Below are 18400 nucleotides of genomic sequence, written 5' to 3'. Positions count from 1 at the left end.
CCCGTGACACCACCCGGAAGTGACGCGTACGTCAATAAGAAGCAGACACAAGCAACAGTGTGTAACGCAGCACAGTTCATCCCTCTTTTAATCTTTTAAAACAAAAATACAACATGTCTTCGGATTTTGAAGCGTACGAGCAGGACTTTGGCACCCTCACCGCGGAAATAACCAACAAAATTGGAAGAATACCGAAACTAGCCGGTGGTAAGTGACTTGTAAATGAGCTACTAGAAAAACATTCATGTCAGGATGACCTAAACAAATAATTTAATGATTCATTCCTTCTGTAGGTGTGCCTGGTTGGTATATTATTTAGAAACGTCCCATATCATTTGTCAAATGGGCTGTGGTTTCGTGAGGGTCATGGTGTCAGATGAGGAGACAGGGTTTGGGTGACATGGATCTTGGATGTCATGTTGTGTTTGTTGAGTTAAAGAGTTGGCTGAAGTAGAGAAGAATACAATTTTGGAGCTCACCGCATTAAAAAGCACACAGTACAAACAATATACAGTGAGACAGAGATGCAATATACTATTTTGACACCCTGTCTGTGTTGTTGACATCATTATAATTGACAATGACAGCTGTCATTTTTTGGGGGGTTAATTGAATTCATTATTCTATGCTGTGAAACAGACTAAAAGTAATATGTCGTTATTCCCAAGCTGCTGTTATGAACATAACACATCAACAATACATTCTGGCAGACCTAAAGACTTGAATACAGTAGGTCAGAAATCTTTTACATATTTCAGGCCAAGGATTGAGAGATGGGACATTGAGATCCAACATTTTCATAGTATCAGATTGTGTTTACTCTTACACTTTATTAAGATGATTGCATTAGTCATATACTTTTGCATATTATTATATTATTGAGGAATAATAATATATTTAGGTAAACTTGTGTCATGAGTTATGAGCCTTCGGGGCTTGTCACGTGATCCTTCAGAAATCGTTTTTGATATGCTGATTTGGTGTGCAGGAAATATTTCTTACTACTGTCAATGTTTTTGTTTCATAATATTTTTGTGGAAAATCATGAAGTACTTCTAAAAGTAAAAAGTAAAAATACCAAGTGCACATGATCAAAAATGACAGTGAAGATTTCTAACTATTTCAGATAACTATTTTATTGAACTTTCTATTCATCAAAGAATTCTGAAAAGATGTATCACCATTTCCTCAAAAATATTAAGTAGCAAAAAAACGGTTAAACGTTGATAATAATAACCATTCTTGATAATTGAGGACCAATACAAACTGATAATAATTGAGCAAAAAGTCAGCGTATTAGAATGATTTCTGAAGGATCATGTTACAGGGAGTAATAGATGCTAAAAATTCTGGTGGTCCCTTGCAGTACTGCCATGGAGCCCCTAGAGGTCGTGGACCCCTGTTGCATCCCCCTTTACTAGGTCAGCATAGATGCTGTATACTGTATCACATAAAAATATGCTAAAGATGGACAGTTTAATCTCAATGTTAAAAATGTGCTCCAGCTGGGACCCTTCAGGATTGCAGGTTGTCATAAATCTATTTCTGCATCTGTGAAGCTACTGCTGCTTTACTTGTTATGAGCTTTTAATTGCTCAGATCAGATGAATACGTTGCCATGGGGACAATGCTATGAGATAAGTGTGATGTTGGATAGGTGAGAGAATGCTCAGAGGTCTAAAAATAACTTTAGTAGAAAACATCATCAAACCTGTGTTTATAAAGGATTTTTTTCCAGTCAATCAAAGTGCTACAGAAGCCCGTAAGAAACATGTTTCATGCTCTTAGGGTCTGTCTGATATTATTTAGCTGAATGGTAGGACGATAGCAGAGGAAATTCTCCTCAGGATTTCTTTTGCTCATGCTTTGAAATTTAGAAATGCAGTTCATTTTCAGTTCAAAATCCAATACATAAAATGAATTCAAGATCTTGTTCTGACTTTGCAGGATTGAAACTAAAAGTCAGTGAAAGACGGTCTGGTGACTTTTAATGTAAATGATTGCTTTCAGTCAGTATTAAACCTCAGGGGTCTGGTCTCATAATAACCTGATGTACCCAATGATGCCCGGTGCTTCTATTGTACATCAACAAAAGGTGAGAAGGATTAATCATTTATTCAGAATCATGCAGCAGCGTGAGCTCAGTTCGGTAAGCGCTGTCAAACAATTGCAACGCGATTGTCTTTTTTTTTTGCATTATTTAAGCATATTGAAAAGAATGAGAATGTGTAATGTGGTGAATTGTTGAAGCTTAAATTGCTTCTTCAGAGCTTGGCAGAAACAAACATTGTGTCATCAGACCGGCCCACCACCAGCTGCTAAATGTATTTAAATAAGTCCACTGAATATGAACAAAGCCATAAGCAAAGCATACTCATTAGTGATGGCCAAACCTTCCTCAGTCTTGCCAGAGGAGTTCGGCTCTTGAATTCAAACCTCAATTTATGCCCATAAAAAAATCACTTTTTCTCTTTCCTAGGTACACAAATTTGCTTGCGACCAACAATGGCTTCAACAAAGCGGCTTATGCTGTTGTTCTCATGGCATTGTACAGTGTCACATGTGTAGAAACATTGATAAAGACCAGTGGATAGATGTAATGCCCTTGGCCAATTTTTTTTTTCTTTCGCTCAACAAACCGCATTCATTCACTTGAGAATCTCCAAGATGTTTTGTATTGTTGAACAGCGCAAAACTTGAAGTTGCGAAACATGAATTTGAAAATAATGCAAAGCCTTACTTCATTAAACATAAATACGTGTGTTTTTTTTAGGTAGATTTGCAAAAAGAGAAAGAGCTGTCAGTCACACACAATGAAAAATTGAGCAGAGATGCAAAGATGCATCTACAAGTCAAACTTTTTTTTCAGTGCAACGCTTTGCCCAAAGAGCACCTGACCTTGTGGTACTGCCCCATACTCCTGGAATAGTGAGATATATATTTGAACCTGCCCTATGCCAGGGGTGAATAGAGAGGCCCCAGTGTTTGCTCACCTTGTAGAAAATCGCCCCTGGCTGTTTACACTGTGTGGGCTGTGAGGTTGCACACAGATTTTAAAAATGGATTGATGACCACCAAAAGACATTGGAAAGCCAAAGGGCAAAACAGAAGTCCACTTTAGTTTCCAGCTTATTGACAGCTTCCCGTTTGATATTGCCTGATGTTTTTTTTCTTCATGATTAGTGCTATCGCTTGACATGGTTTGATGTGCTTCGCTGGTCTTGTTTGATCAGTAGATGTACTGATGTTCTTTCACAGGGTTATTTATTTATAGCGTGCTTCTATCATTACAAAATTCATATTATAAATGAATAGTTCTGGTTCTGGATGCTATTGCAAACTGGACAAAACAACATTTCAGCTCTACTTAAATATATGTTAGGGACTATAATGTAAAAACAATGTGTGCATATATGTATATAATTTCATAAAAATATTAATTTAAAATAAGTGTTTTCTATTTTTATATATTTTGACGTCATTTATTACTGTGATGGCAAAGCTGCATTTTTTTAGCAGCTATTATTATAGCTATTATGCTGATTTGGTGCTCAAGAAACATTCCTTATTATTATCAAAGTCAAAAACAGTTATGCTGCTTAATATATTTTTGGAAACCATGATACTTTTTTTTTAAAGTATTGTATGATGAATAGAAAGTTCAAATTTGTAATGGAAATCTTTTGTAACATTATTATGCATGTCTTTACTGTCACTTTTGATCAGTTTATTGAATCCTTGTTGAATAAATGTATTAATTTCTTTCAAAAAATCATACTTACCCAAAACTAATTATTTTTGATATTTTATTATTATTATTAATTTTTAAAAATGTATAATTCTTTAATCATTTTCAATCAAATACTATAATGCACTGATGCCTAAAGTTAAGTTAGTGTGTTTTATTTTTTTATTATTATTTTTGTTATTTATTTATTGATTTTTATCAAAGTAGTATAGGTTTATAATATTGCTGTCATTCATTTTTAGCATTTTGTGTGTTTCCGAACAACACCCCCAAGATTACAGCCTCTCTTATTTTTAGAAAAAGCTTCATGAACATGTTTGGAGAGATAGATGCAACGCACAGCATGTATTTCATCTTCCAAATAAACATTAGTCAGGTGATGTAGATGCAAATTAGGAAAGGGAAATTTGGTCATGCTTAATACTTTGGCCTCGCTCGTACCAGTGGATAAAACCAATACAACCTCATTGTAGTCGTTCCGAGTGGGTGGCAGAACGGCAGAGTTTGGTGGAGCTGACATCTCTCTCCTCTTTTGAGTTGCCAAGAGGCGTCTCTGCGCTTCTTCACGAACTAACAAAGGCGTTTACACGTGGAAAAATAAGACACATCAAATATGGATCTTTGTGCGTTGAGAATGTGTAAATATATCTTCAAATGCAGGCTTGTTTTTATTTGCTCCCTTGTTGTTGCGGGGGAGTCGGGCTGTTGTCATGAAGCACAGCTCCTCCATCCACTGATCAATATGTTTTCCTCTTTTTCTCTTTCAGAGGAGAAGACACAGCTGGTTCTAAATGTCGACAAACAGCTTGAAGAAGTCAGAGAGTTGGTGGGTCTTTGATCAGTAATTTCCACTCACTCGTTTTCTAAATAATGAATTTGAAAAAATTTCCCCCCTGCATAAACAACACCTGCAATGTCGCCGATGACATGAGACACTCTTCATCTGGCTGAAGGCTGCTCGGTGCTAACGGTGTGATCACATCCACATAATGCGCTTTTAAGTGACACCGCGTGACACATTTCACGCCATTATTGGGGGAAGGCGCCGTGGCAGGTGCCGAAAGGAGGGATGTGTGTCGCATGTAAATTGTCCCATCATGTCATGTTGATTGGACAGTGTAAATCAGCGGGGCCCTTTTGGGCACGCCGGTTTGCTCACATGCGACACGGACACATGTCGTAGTTGTCAGAGCTCAAGAGAGCGTCAGAGGTTTTAATGAAGCTGCACCTCCTAACATGACTTGATTTGCCGGGTGCCTGAATCAATGCCTCTGTGCTGCCTCTGGTTGACAGTAAACTAGCTAGACAGTTGAATTGTTTCGTATCAAAATGGTATGCGAAGTAGTTTGATTGTTTACACTGAATTTATTTGATGTTTCTAGCTCGAGCAGATGGACCTGGAGATTCGAGAGATTCCTATTCAGAGCCGAGGCATGTACAACAGCCGTCTGAAGAGCTACAAGCAAGAGATGGAAAAACTTGAGAAAGATTTTGTGAGTATTTAAAACGTCCCTAAACCAAACAAAGCAAACGCGTATTGCGTGAATACTTTCATTGGCCTCTTTCTTCTTCACATAAATGCGCGCACATACACACGTGGTCTGAAGCTTGGTTCTTCTACTCAAAACCCACCGAAGGTCATTGACATTTCCACTGTGGTTAATTCAGAGTGTATTTTTTGCAAATACCACTTGGGCTAAGCAGAGCAGGCCTGTATTTTTTGCCAGATGTCCTTGTTTAGTTATTCATAACTCTACCTGCCCATGAAGAATTCACCCCATACACATCAAACCTTAATGAGACGCTTTTTCTCCGAAGCCAAATTTTTCCTTTGCTTGTTTTACATCACCATGTTTGTCTTTCATACTCTCATAATGTAATAGGCCTATTCAAATACACATCTTTTTGTTTTCTCTGAGGTGAGCACATTTACATTTTACTGGATAAGGAGAGGATAAACTACACAAACAAACTTTGATTATTTAATATTTGGAATATGAGGCGTTGAGCTTGCCCTTGTGAGTTTCTCAGACCAGGTTAATATACTATATACATTTATATTCATATATTTGTGTATGTCTCAGTATAAATATTTGGTTTCTTAGAATGTTATTTTTTAAAATCACATTCATCATATGTTGTCCTTCCACTTTATTCAGTTGCATTAATATTTCTTTTGAAGTTGTAAATACTCTTTTTTTGTTTGCAGAAACACTAATATATAATATATTATAAAAAAAAAAAAAACACGTATGTAGTTTCAACAAATTATAAACAAAAAATATATTTAAATTTTAAAATGAAAAAACAACAAATAAAATTACTTTTTGTTTGCAGAAACACTAATATATAATAATAATGTTACCAATTATGTTGATTTATTTCGATTGAGTATTTATTTAGTTTTGTGTTTTATTTCTATTTATGTTATTTTAAAATGATTTATTTTAATTTTAATGATTAGCTTTTCATTAATCATTAATCACCATTTCATTTTCATTTTCATTACTCACAAACCCCCTGTAGCACCTTTACGAACCCCAGTTTAGGAAACCGTGATATTATGTAATTTTTAATGCACTTCATGTTATTAATTACAAAGAATGAAATCTATTTTCTCAGTCTTTATAGTTTTATATCAATATGGTACAAGATTATCCTATTTAATTCAATGTGATAAACAAATTCTAAAATATGTATGTATTTATAAAATAAACAAAGCAACTAACTAAATAAATATTAACAAATTAATGTGGAAGGATAACACACACACACACACACACACACACACACACACACACACATAAATATATACACATATATAAAATATATATAACTTTGGAATTAAACCGTTTTAAGGCATTTCAGTCCCTCTTCAGCCTTGTTCTCTATGCAATTCACTCCATTCACTGATGCAACCATATGAAGACTCAGCACGCAGCAAATTCTCTTCATCTGAAGTCGTTGCTTTCAAACCCAGCACCTGCACCTAACTCAAGGTGCTCTTGATATCAATTACCAGATGGCTACGGCATCCACAACGATTCCAAAAAGGCTGACATAAATGAGGAGATTTTTGAAAAGGATCTTTTGCCAGTGATCTGATGTTGTGCCGCTGTGCTGATAGCTCAGATCACAGTGGAGATCTCTCGTCTCCGAGGGGCCTCACGTTCCTCACCATGGGCATTTAATTGGCCGATGATTAATCTTTAGCTTCTCCTGCTTGACTGTTGCCATGCTTAATTATCATGCAATTAACACCTGCTGTGAAAGGGTTTAGTGCACCGTTCATGGTTACATTCCTTTGCCTTTCACCTCCTTTTTTTTAATATATATATATATTTGCAAACTAATCATGGATATGCAAAATGTTGGGTGCTGTTATCATTTTAAGCTATCGTTTATTTAAAAAAATGTTTTGTGCTTTCCAAACTCCGTTTAATAGTTCAAATGATTTAACTTTTTGTTGAGAATTTAAGAACTTTAAATTAATTTGGGTTGATAATAGTAACAATAAAATTGAGAATATTACAGAAATTATACAATTCTAAAAAAATATAATATAATATCTAATTAAAAAAAAAATAAATAAATGTTTTTTTTTTCTTTTATTAGACAGATGTTTTGTGTTTTTAGACTGAGATAATAATTGTTCTGATTGAAAGCCTTTTTTCTCCTTGGTGCTTTGAGTTTATGTGCATTTGAAGAACAGATCCCCCTGAAGCTGCCGGTGATAGCAAACCCCAGAAACTTGTCCTAAAGCCGGGAGATTCAGCTGGCTCCTCAGAAGTGCCAAATGCTTTAGCGTGGATGGCTTATCCTCTCTGCCACGCAACGTGAGCACACACGCACACTTCTAAGAGGTGTCAGAGAGAGGACCATTGCTGCTTTCTCTAAAAAAGCAGAGGCTTTGTTGTGCTTCCACGGGAAATCAAGGCCTTGTCCTGCCCTTCCCCTCCTCTGGCCTCCCTGGAGCTTCTCTCTCTTTACCCTCGCTCACACTCACCCGTTCACCCGCGGTTTGAAGTCTTCGCTCCATCCCACTCGCCAGACTAAGCCTCCTGTTCGGCGGCAGACGGGGACCGGCCGACCTCTTAACCCTGCCATTTTTCAAGAGAAAGTAGGCAGATATCAGAAGGACATCCCGAAGGTATGCTCGCTTCATGATGGCTTCATTTTGATAATGGGGGCGCAGGGTCTTAAAGCCGAGAACCCCCGCGGAGGCCTTATATTAGCAAAAAAGTGAGAGTGCTAAATATATAAAAAACGAGCACATGCTCGCAAAACGAAATGAAATGAAACAAAAAGTAAAAGCTTATTTGTGTTTGGCTGAAAGTCAGTCAGGGGCTGTTAAAGCCAAACATAAAAGTTGATTGGTCAAAAAAATGAGGTAATGGAGGGATAATTTAAAAAACCAATTTGGAAAAAGCGGATCTGTTTAAAGCAAAGTTTATCTTCTATTCCTTAGTATTTCTTAGTATTTACTGTCCAATCTGTTACTTATATAAGACCTAACAGGATCCTTATATGTATATATTCGTGTGTGTGTGTATGTGTATATGTGTATATATATATTTATATATGTATGTGTGTGTATATATATGTGTGTGTGTGTGTGTGTGTGTGACCCTGGACCACAAAACCAGTCTTAATTCACTGGTGTATATTTGTAGTAATCGCCAAAAATACATTGTATGGGTCAAAATTATTGATTTTTCTTTTATGCCAAAAACCATTAGGATATTAAGTAAAGATCATGTTCCATGGAGATATTTTGTAAATTTCCTACTGTAAATATATTAAAACTTAATTTTTGATTAGTAAAATGCATTGCTAAGAGCTTCATTTGGACAACTTTAAAGGCGATTTTCTCAGTATTTTGATGTTTTTTGCACCCTCATAACAAACCATACACCAATGGAAAGCTTTTCAAAAAATTCACCCTTATGACTGGTTTTGTGGTCCAGGGTCACATATATAAGATATATGTGAGATCTATTAATATGTCAAAATTTATTTTCTCTCATACTGAATACTGAATAAAGTAATTATGGAAGATTACCTTGAATTACCTTGTTTACACAATGCTAGATTTATTTTAATATTGAAAAATGTTTAGTTTTCTCATTGCTTTTGTCACATCAATACAGAGACGATAAACCTAGCTAAAAACTGCATCATCAGGCTCATTTCCTGGTTCTGACACATTTCCTTCTGTGAACGACAGATGGCGACATTGTTCAAGGTATCAGGAAAAAATCACTTGCTCATCACTGCTTTTAGGCAATTGCTAATCAAAGCCGTTTTCTTAGATGTAGGTAGATCATCAGTCTGTTTTTGACTTCTTTCCGTTGAGGAACTCTGAGATTAAACGCTGTGAATATTCCGGGTGATGGGGTACTTGTTTGCTCATTTGGAGGGCAAGTGGAGCTTGTAGGCAGAGCGTATGGGGTCTGGGTGAATGTTTGAGTACAGGTCTCTCCCATCTTTCTACACTCAAAGACTTCTCAAGAGTTCTGCTTCGCTCTCAGCACTATAGTGTTTTAATCTTTATGAACTGTGTTCTTTTAATGGACTGACTTCTGAGACTTCTGAGTCTTTTAAAAAGTGGCATCACGTTTGCATAATCATTTATGAATGTGCAGTTATTTTAGATTTATTTTAACAAAATTTGATGACAGAAAAAGAAATGCAAATTATAATTATTAGTTTGTCTATTTGTGTTTTGCTAGGACCTCATTTTTATGGTTGAATAAATGTTGAATATTTTGGTTATATTAATAAAGAGTTTAATAGTAATAAGGTTTTGTTTACATGAAATGGCATAGCTTTTCATTGTTTTTTTTTTATACCATGATTTTTACAAGATTATTTAAGAGATACAGATAAAATGTGCATCTGAAATCATGCCATTTGTGAAGCATGGTCCAAAGCCGGAAATGTGCAAAGAAAATATGTCATTTAGCCTGATTGTTCTATTGATTATAAATTATAAATGTGCTTTTATAATTGTTGTACAGTCACAAGACAATTATGAGAATTTATCTTATTTTAAATTCCACTTTCTTATTCAAAATTGCAACAGTTGCTTGAATAATTCCTGCAAGAAATAACAAAAATAAACTCCTGACTCTAGTTGTTAGTATTTGGTATTCAAGAACCCTATAAAGCATTTATCAGGTCACTTTTGCAGTGCTAAACATATTTTGTTATCATTATTTGGAACTAAATCCATTCAAAGATTGTTTATCAGAGCAGTTTATTTTAATAGGTGTTGTGGTTGTGAAGAAAGCGCAAATGACCTTGAAATAAAATGAATATTAAGGTTAATACACTATAAAATATTGAATTATATAAAACATCTTCAAGTGAAATAGAAGCTATGTTCTCGTGGCCTGATATTTTTGCTTTATATCTTTTTAATAATTCTTGAAGAATACATTTTTAGGGTTTTCTCAGAGTTGGCTGACCTCAGTGGTTTGCTGTGACATTCTAAGATGTAATGTAAGGTACAAGAATTGTATATTTTGACCAATAATATAAAAAAAATGAACATGACTATGGGGTTAATAAGATTTATCAAAGGCTTCTGTAGTAATATCTCTAATATTAAGTGTATTCTGAGAAATTTACAGTGAAATTATAAAATGTGACCTAGTTTTCCATTGTTAAAAATACCTGATTGTGGGCAGCTTTGTTATTTTGTTAAAAATGTCTCACAAGGGTTAATGGACGCATTTGAGTGATTTGTGACATTTATCAAAAAGTTTTCGTCAATGGACAGTTTTACGTTATGAAATTACTGGTCAAGGTCCAGGTCACAGATTCAGCAAATCTTTGTTGGAGATGGTTAAATCCCTTCAGGGGTTTGTTTGTCGGATAAGTGAACTGAACACAGGCTTGTCAATCATCTTGATGAAATCCAATGACTTCAATAAAACTTTGTTGCACTTCCCCAAGTTAACTTTTAATCGTCAAGCTCTTCTCATCTGCAGACTTGTTGCAGCCTTTAGTGCACTATATCAAGTTTTACACACACAACATGCTTTCCAAATAAGCGCTTTGAATCTTTCAGAATCAAAACTCTAAACTTTTTCTTAGAGTTCTTGTTATACCAACCAAGTCATCTATTACAGCAGCTTCCACAAAAGAGAAGCATGACAGACATACTTGACCTGGATGTTCGACACTTTTAATCGCTTTAAATTAGAGCTGAATGTGCACTCGGAAAAACTCTTGATTGTTGTCTGATTGATTCAAGCCGCTAAGAAGGTAATGCAGATTTGGATAGTTGTGTCCTTTGAGTTTAGCAAGCCTCCTGTGATGCCCAAGTCCAATCACACTCCCTGATTACAAACCTTCTGTGTTTATTATGGAAATCTCATGGATTGATGGGATTCTTTTTTGAGATGGTACCGATTAAAGAAGGGACTAAATCGATCTTTTGAACACGTCTTTTATTATGGAGTTGTTTTTCGCGGGGCGTCTTGCGGATTGGTTGGTACTCTGAGATGGGATTGTGTGGCTTTGCAGAGATCAGCGCTGTGGCTCGTACTCTAATCGCAGTGATGGGACGATGATGAGGTGAAGGAGTGTGTCACTTGAAGGAGAAAATCAAGCCTTCTTGGCTGGGAATGAAGAGCCCATGTACTTAATAAGAAGTGGAGGTTTTTTCCCCCTCAAACTAGAAAACTAAAACCAGTCTTGAGTATATTGAAATTGAAATTTTATAGCATAGTATGGACATATTAGATGATTTATTAAATAAAAAAATAGATAAATAGTGCATCGTAATTATAAAATAATAATGAAAATGATTTGTATAGTATATAGTATTCAAATTAAATTGGAATTATATTATTTAGAATAAACTGAAAATAGAAAAGAAATATTTATTTTTACAAAATACTTTATAATTTGAAAAAAAAAAAAAAATCTGTTGTAATCTGCAAATTTATCAATAGAAATTTAGCTATAAATCTTCATAAAAAGTATTAAGATTTTAGTTTTGTGCTATGTTTTTTGGTATTGAATTGGTTATTTTTATGTGTAATCTCCTGTTTGTCTTCATAGTTACCCGTGACACAGATCAGGTAGTGCTTTTCAATTCAGGACAAACACTTCCATGTTTCTGTGTGTGTGTGTGTGTGTGTGGTGTTTGAGAGTGGCTGGATAATCAGACACAGCAGAGCTGTCTCCTCTCTCTGCCTGTTCCTATCGCTCCTGTAAAGTGAAAGTGACATGTGACACCCCCGGAAAATGATGAATTGACATGAGGGACGAAAAAGGGTGACAACATTTTTTGATTTGCCAGACCAGCTTAAGTATGAAAAATCATGAAGTATTTATGAAATGTATTATGAATCATTGGCTTGGTTTTTTCCCCCTCTTTTAAAATGCACGCCCCAAAAAAAAGAGGGAATGAGAAAAAACTTTGACGTCTCAGACTCCATAGACATCAACTAGTCCTCCCCCTTAATGGAGTGATATATTTACAGTGCATATGAAATCTGTAAATTATTGCTGAGTTTTTCTCCGTAATGAGGACGAGAGGGTTATAGCGGTTTTTCAGAGAGGATTTTGGCTGGCATTAAAATAATGGTGAAAGCTTGGGGTGGAAATTTGCTTTTTGTTATTAATTTAAATTAGGCATATCTGTAATGTCACATCACACTTTTTTAATACATTAAGAGCTTACAGACAGAGTAGGTTTAGGTAGCAAACCATTTCTATATACCATATTTCTTTATTACCATATTAAAACATATTTCTATTCGTGTTGTTTATAGAAGTACTTTTTTTTTTTTTTTACAAATTTTTATTATATTTTAATTTATCTTTTATTAAATAAAGTGCTATTTAGTTTTAATTTTATTCTATATTAAAGGATTCATTTATTTTGAAATGCATTAAGCATTGCATCAGCTAAATATATTTTTGTATTTTTTTAATTAAATGAATCGATTATATAATTATAATATTTTTTCTTTGTTAAATTAGTCAATTAGATAATTATATTTAAATGCATATTTATCAATTACCACACACGCACAAACAAAAATAATGTGTAAATGAGTTTAGAGATCATCTCCTTTCCGACAGAGAGATATACAGAAAGGATTAGCAGAGGCCTCGGATAAATATCTTGTCTTGAACTTCCGTCTTGAGCTCTATTGTGATGAATGGTTGCAGTTGATTTCACAGGACCGCACTTCATTGTGACCGTGGATGAGGCCTTTGTTTAAATCTCCATTTGAATTTGGTGCACATAGGGCAGTGACAAATATACATGCATGTATAGAATTAATGATGTGGTTAAGCTGCTGTGTGTGTTTGGGTATTTTTATGCTAATGACGTGAACATTCATCCCAGACAATAGTCGCGTTGTGAGGAGGAGAGGGAGAGACCGAGCCAGGCGTTATTCAACGCGTAGCCATTCATTCCCGCGTGTATTCGACACAATAATAGCATATAAGCTCAGCTTTCTTTATGGCTGGTTGCATCGGAGTGTTCTTAGATGAAACACTCAGAACAGACATCAGATACTAAATATGGCATGAACTTAGGTCAGAAGAAAAAAAAAACAAATCTTTTCTTTTTTTTCCAGAAGGAGAGAGTTAGATGGAGAGAGAAAGACGGATTGGGGGAGGTGAAGAAAGACAAGAAAAAAAAAAGAAGTTATTTTCTGTGCAGGGTTCAGTGAACCATATGTAGGTAGCCACAGGCTAATGGGCGATTGGTCCCTGGCTCGCCAGGTATCTTGTGCCTCAGAAATCCCTCCTCCATTTCCTCTAATCTCACCTTTTCTCTGGTGCTGACCCAGGGAGGCCCGTTTCATTCCCCACTGCACGCCAGAGGAGAGTGCTGTGATGGGAGCCGGCCCGGCCCTGCCAGCTCTGGCAGTCTCCCTCCCCACCGGCTCTTCTCTATTGATTTCTCCACTCTTGCCTAGCCGGGGTCTGCTCTACCAGTGCTCACACCGGCCCCTCTCCCAACCCAGCATTAATGTGAGAAAACGCTCGGCAGCCAGAGAAACAGGCTTTGATTTTTCATTAGAACTGCTTCCATATTTTAATATTGGGTTTAATCGGCGCTTATGCCTTAAAGAAATAACCATTCGCAGCGACTCCCCGGCCTTCAAGAAGTATATGCCGTTTCTTCAATCAAAGCTGCTTGAATTTGCTCTTTTGTTGGGAGTTCACTTGCAATCGTTTTTCCCTCGCTCTCTGTATGTGGGCAGAGTCGTTAGGTTTATTGGCTGCACTTGGCGTTTCGAACATGACATTGACAGAAATATCCATTGCTGGATTGAACAGTTTTATAATATTATTTAGAAACTTATTCTGACCATTTTTTGGCATCTTTTGTTTTTTATTTTAAGTTATAATTTTTTTCCTTTTTTGTAATTTTATGTAGATGTTTCTTACAAATTACATTTTTATTTTTTTTTATTTTTTATTTTTTATTCATTTGTTTGGACATATTAAATGATTTACAAAATAATATACTTTTAATTATAAAATGATAATGAAAACGGTTCCATGACTGCTTTCAGAATAACATTAAAAACAATTAAATTAAAATTCTATTAGATTGGAAATGTAAAAGGAATATTTATTTATAGAAATTACTGTTATAATATTAAAAAATAATTTGCTTTGCAAATCTAACACTTTTGTTGAAAATAATTAGCCATAATAATTTGTAATTTTAATATTTTGTCAAAATATTATGTTATAATTATATTTATAATAATAAAATATAGAATAAATTATACCTTTTTTTTAATTAAATGCAAAGAGCAATAGTCTACTCAGCACTGATATCTCAAAATAGCATATTAATTTCATTTTAATCTCAATGGCCTCCGTTTGTTCCTGATTTTATTTTTCTTCATGCTTTGTTTTTTTGAAATACACAATGCACTGTGAATTAAAGGCACACACCAGTAACCTGTGTTCCATGCTGATATCAGTCCATGCATTGTGCACAGCTTCTGTGATTTTTAACATAAATGTCACACAGACGCACACTTAACCAAACACATCTGTCCATCTATCACCCATACGACAGATTTGATGTTACCAAAGACTAAAGAAGAAATCACAGATGCACAAAAGACCCTTCTGCGACCGTCATTACTTTGTGCCTTTATCTGATATCATATCAAGTGCACAACCTCCTACAATTTATTTCCTAGATGTTAAAAGAGAAAAGCAGCATTATGTGTGTGTGGGTGGATGTAAAGCTTCCTGTGCATGTGTGAATAGTATTCTTTCTGCTTGCGGATGGTGTTAGACCCCTGCTAGGATGAGATGCATTATTTAAGACTGTTGTGATACTGGAGCCTGCTTGAAAAGGTCTTTGCTTTCTTCAACCGCTACAGCACTTTGCTCTAGATGCACTCAGAAAAACACATGATGCTTTGTCCACTGTTGCGAAACACAACTTAACATCACAAAACACACAAGATGCATTCACACAATGCCCTAATAACAATCACATTTCTTTATATTTAATGCCATTCATTGCTAGTCATAGTCTTTTTCTCATTTGCTTTCTAGATTTTATTTTTTGTTCCAACAATAAGCAGTATGATGTGAATATTTGTTTTCTTGCTTATTTTCCCCCCACTTGAATTGTCAATTCCCCTTAAACATTTTGAGCAGATTATTAGCTGCAGAAAGAAAAGGTTAAATGGCAATTTGAGGCAGCCACATTGTGTTTGACTAAAGTCCCATTAACTCGAAATCAGAACTGGCCAGACATTTTCCCACTGGTGAGAAATACTTAATGAAACACACTTTATAAATTAAATATCATTAATTACTCTTCACGGTTTGCCACCAGCCGTGTGGTTTCCGAGTGGAAAAGCGGAGGAAAAAGCTTTGGCAGTGTCACTTCAGGGCCTCTCATTAAACTCTGCCCTTGGGTATTTTTATGCCTTTTAATGCCTATCTAATGAACTGTTTACTTTTGCTGCAGTTCAGGTTCCATTATTATTTGCGTCCTTGTGTTGCCGTTTGCTGTCAGTATGCAAGTGTTGTGGGGAAAAAAAATGCAATAATAATGATGAACAATAAGCAATAGCAGTTGATTTATAATAAGATATTTTTGTGGTAATTATTTCTAACATTTCTTTACTTTTTTTTTATTTCTTCATTATTTTACTTTTTCCTGCCCTTAGAAATAAAGGTTAGTTTTTTTTTTTTATTATTATTATCGCTTGAATTCTTTTAATTAACCACATAGGTTGTTTGGATGGTGTAAATAAGATGTTTTTAATATGCTTTTATATTTCTATAATAATACATTTATTTGACTGATATCTGCTGCAGTTTTGCTCATATGATTCTCATTTCAGACAATATATGATAATTTTTTCGAACTCATATAAATATTTAGCATGCACGATGCATATGCAATTATGGTTTGGTTGAACAGTTTTTTTTTTTTTACATCCGTGCATCATGTCAACAGACTTATAACACACATTTTTGACAGGACACAAAAACCCTCGTCTCTGGTTTGATGAGACATGTCTGTTTTAAAAGGCAGTCAGACCACTTTGCATAAAGTTAAGACGGATCTTTGTACTTTTTCCCTATGCTTCCGGGAATAGAAGCAAATTCTCACCCAAGATTAAAACAAGTGACAAGAGAAAGACCTTTCAAACAGATTAAAAAAAGATTTCACTTTTTTTTTTTCTATAGCAGTAAGGTATCTCCATTCTTACGATTACAAAGCCTTCTCTCTGGGTTTTTATGTTTTAGTGCAGGTTTTATATTTGAGTGCTCTAGCTGAACTATGCAATATGTAGGAACTTTAAAATCCATTGATTATTTCTTCTTTTTTTTATTATTTTGTAAAAAGCGAGAGCTTATTATTTTTTAAACTTTCATATCATTCCAATCAATTTTAGGTCATTTTGGGTCGTGATTAAATATGCAATACCCCAGTGATCTAAATAAATAGCTCCACTATATTAATGCATGGCATATACAGTAGAAGATAAGTAAGTAGGAAAACAAATAATTCTAATAACATATAACTCGGCTCCGTTCCAATGCAAAGTACCAATCAAAGTATTTCCTAGGGTTAAGCAGTCAATATTGCCCAGCTGCTGTGTTATAGCAGCAGATGAAGGGAGAATAATCAGTGTGAGGCTTGTTTTACTGCAGGGGGAGTTGCAAAATGGTGTAAACGGGCTGGGAGAGGCGTCTCGCTTGGTTTCTATGACTAGTTTTCCCCTTCGAAGACTTAAGGCTGCATTTGCCATTCTTTTTGTGCAAGATGCACTCAAAGGTTACATCGTGAAAGTGGTTGATGCTCTCAGCTACAACAAACAGCTATTTAGAAAAAGAAGAATGAAACAAAAAAAAAAGTGGGTTTTTGAAGACGATAGTGTGTGCATTCAAATGAAGGCATCTCCAAGGCTTCCGTTTTCAATTATGAACATGCCGACATTCCCCAAAGTTCCTCTGCTGTTCTTTAAGATGGAACATGTGGGTGTTTTTTTTTTCTTTTTTTTTTCTCGTCAGAAGATGCGCTTTGTTTGTGGTGCTCGTTTGTGGAATAATAAGCAGACAAATGCAAACGATTGCTGATCGGTTAAATCAGAAATGACACGAGATAATATGACATGTATATGTATTAAAACCGAATGATCTGTCAGCCTCCTTTATAGAAATCTCAATTTATTTGCACTTTATATTAACTACTTTTGTTGGTGATCTAAATAAAAATAAAGTTAGAATAGTGCAAATGCATGACTAATTATTCTTCCCAAAAATAAATAAACAGAGGCTTTGGGAAAATTATGGCTTTTAAAAAAGAGATTTTTAGTAATATTTGACATAGGTACAAGGATTTAAAAAAAAGTTAGCTGTTAAAACTGATATATTTTTCTTCATTTATTGGCAAAATAATGATTCCGTTCACATATATTTTATATATATTTTTTTTTATGTATGTATGCATATTTAAAAATATATGTGTTGTTTTATAACTTTTGAACTGAGATTTTAAAGCTATAAACTTCATATATCTATAACATTTTGCTTGGTGCAAATTAGTACATATTTTCAGAACGAATCATAAACTGTTGACTCTGATAAAACTCGCAGAGCAAGCTCCACTTTTTATTTGTAACATATTTTCACATCCTATCCTCCAGGATTTGACCGCATCCTCTGCGAAAAATTGTGACACAGCGTTGCATCACAAAATGCAGTTCTTGGATAGCGGTTATTTTGCTGTTTAGTTTTCCCGTGGCTCGCTTGCACCTTTCCCTGCTCTCATCATCCCGAAGACTGCCAGCCCGCAGGAAGAGCGAACAGAGGGAAGCAAAGGGCTCTTGGTAAACGCTATCTCAGTGTGTTTTTTTTTTCTCCTCCGCACCACCAGTGTGTGTTTAGTTTGGAGGGTATTTGAAGAGGTCGGGTGTGTTTGTAAACATGCCATACTCGGCTTCTGCGCTCGGTGAATCAGAGGTGGCACGCTCTGAAGTGTTGGGTGTGTGTGTGTGTGTGTGTTTTCTTTTTTGGACATGGCATTCTTTTTCCCAACTGCGTAGTGAAGGAGAGACGGGGGAACGAGCTCAAATCTGATGGCACGCCAATCGCGTCGACCTGGGTGATGAATTATTCTCT

At 35.3% G+C, this 18400-nt stretch overlaps 1 protein-coding gene across 4 annotated transcripts in view; it reads left to right on the top strand.

The window, feature by feature from the left end:
- The first annotated feature begins 3 nt into the window (after window positions 1-3).
- vti1a (vesicle transport through interaction with t-SNAREs 1A) overlaps window positions 4-18400 on the top strand; it is a 128295-nt gene continuing 109898 nt past the window's right edge. For 2 of the 4 annotated variants that reach the window (XM_042735781.1, XM_042735779.1), the window contains exons 1-3: window positions 6-207; window positions 4516-4574; window positions 5131-5241. In XM_042735781.1, coding sequence (XP_042591715.1) covers window positions 114-207; window positions 4516-4574; window positions 5131-5241 — 264 coding nt within the window. In that variant the 5' untranslated portion in view covers window positions 6-113. Of the gene's footprint in view, window positions 208-4515; window positions 4575-5130; window positions 5242-18400 lie in introns of all 4 variants that reach the window. The other 2 variants (XM_042735780.1, XM_042735778.1) reach the window with 2 other exon arrangements.

The sequence above is a fragment of the Cyprinus carpio genome, chromosome B12, assembly GCF_018340385.1.
Source record: "Cyprinus carpio isolate SPL01 chromosome B12, ASM1834038v1, whole genome shotgun sequence".
Lineage (NCBI taxonomy): Eukaryota > Metazoa > Chordata > Actinopteri > Cypriniformes > Cyprinidae > Cyprinus > Cyprinus carpio.
This window is presented reverse-complemented; position numbering and strand designations above follow the sequence as displayed.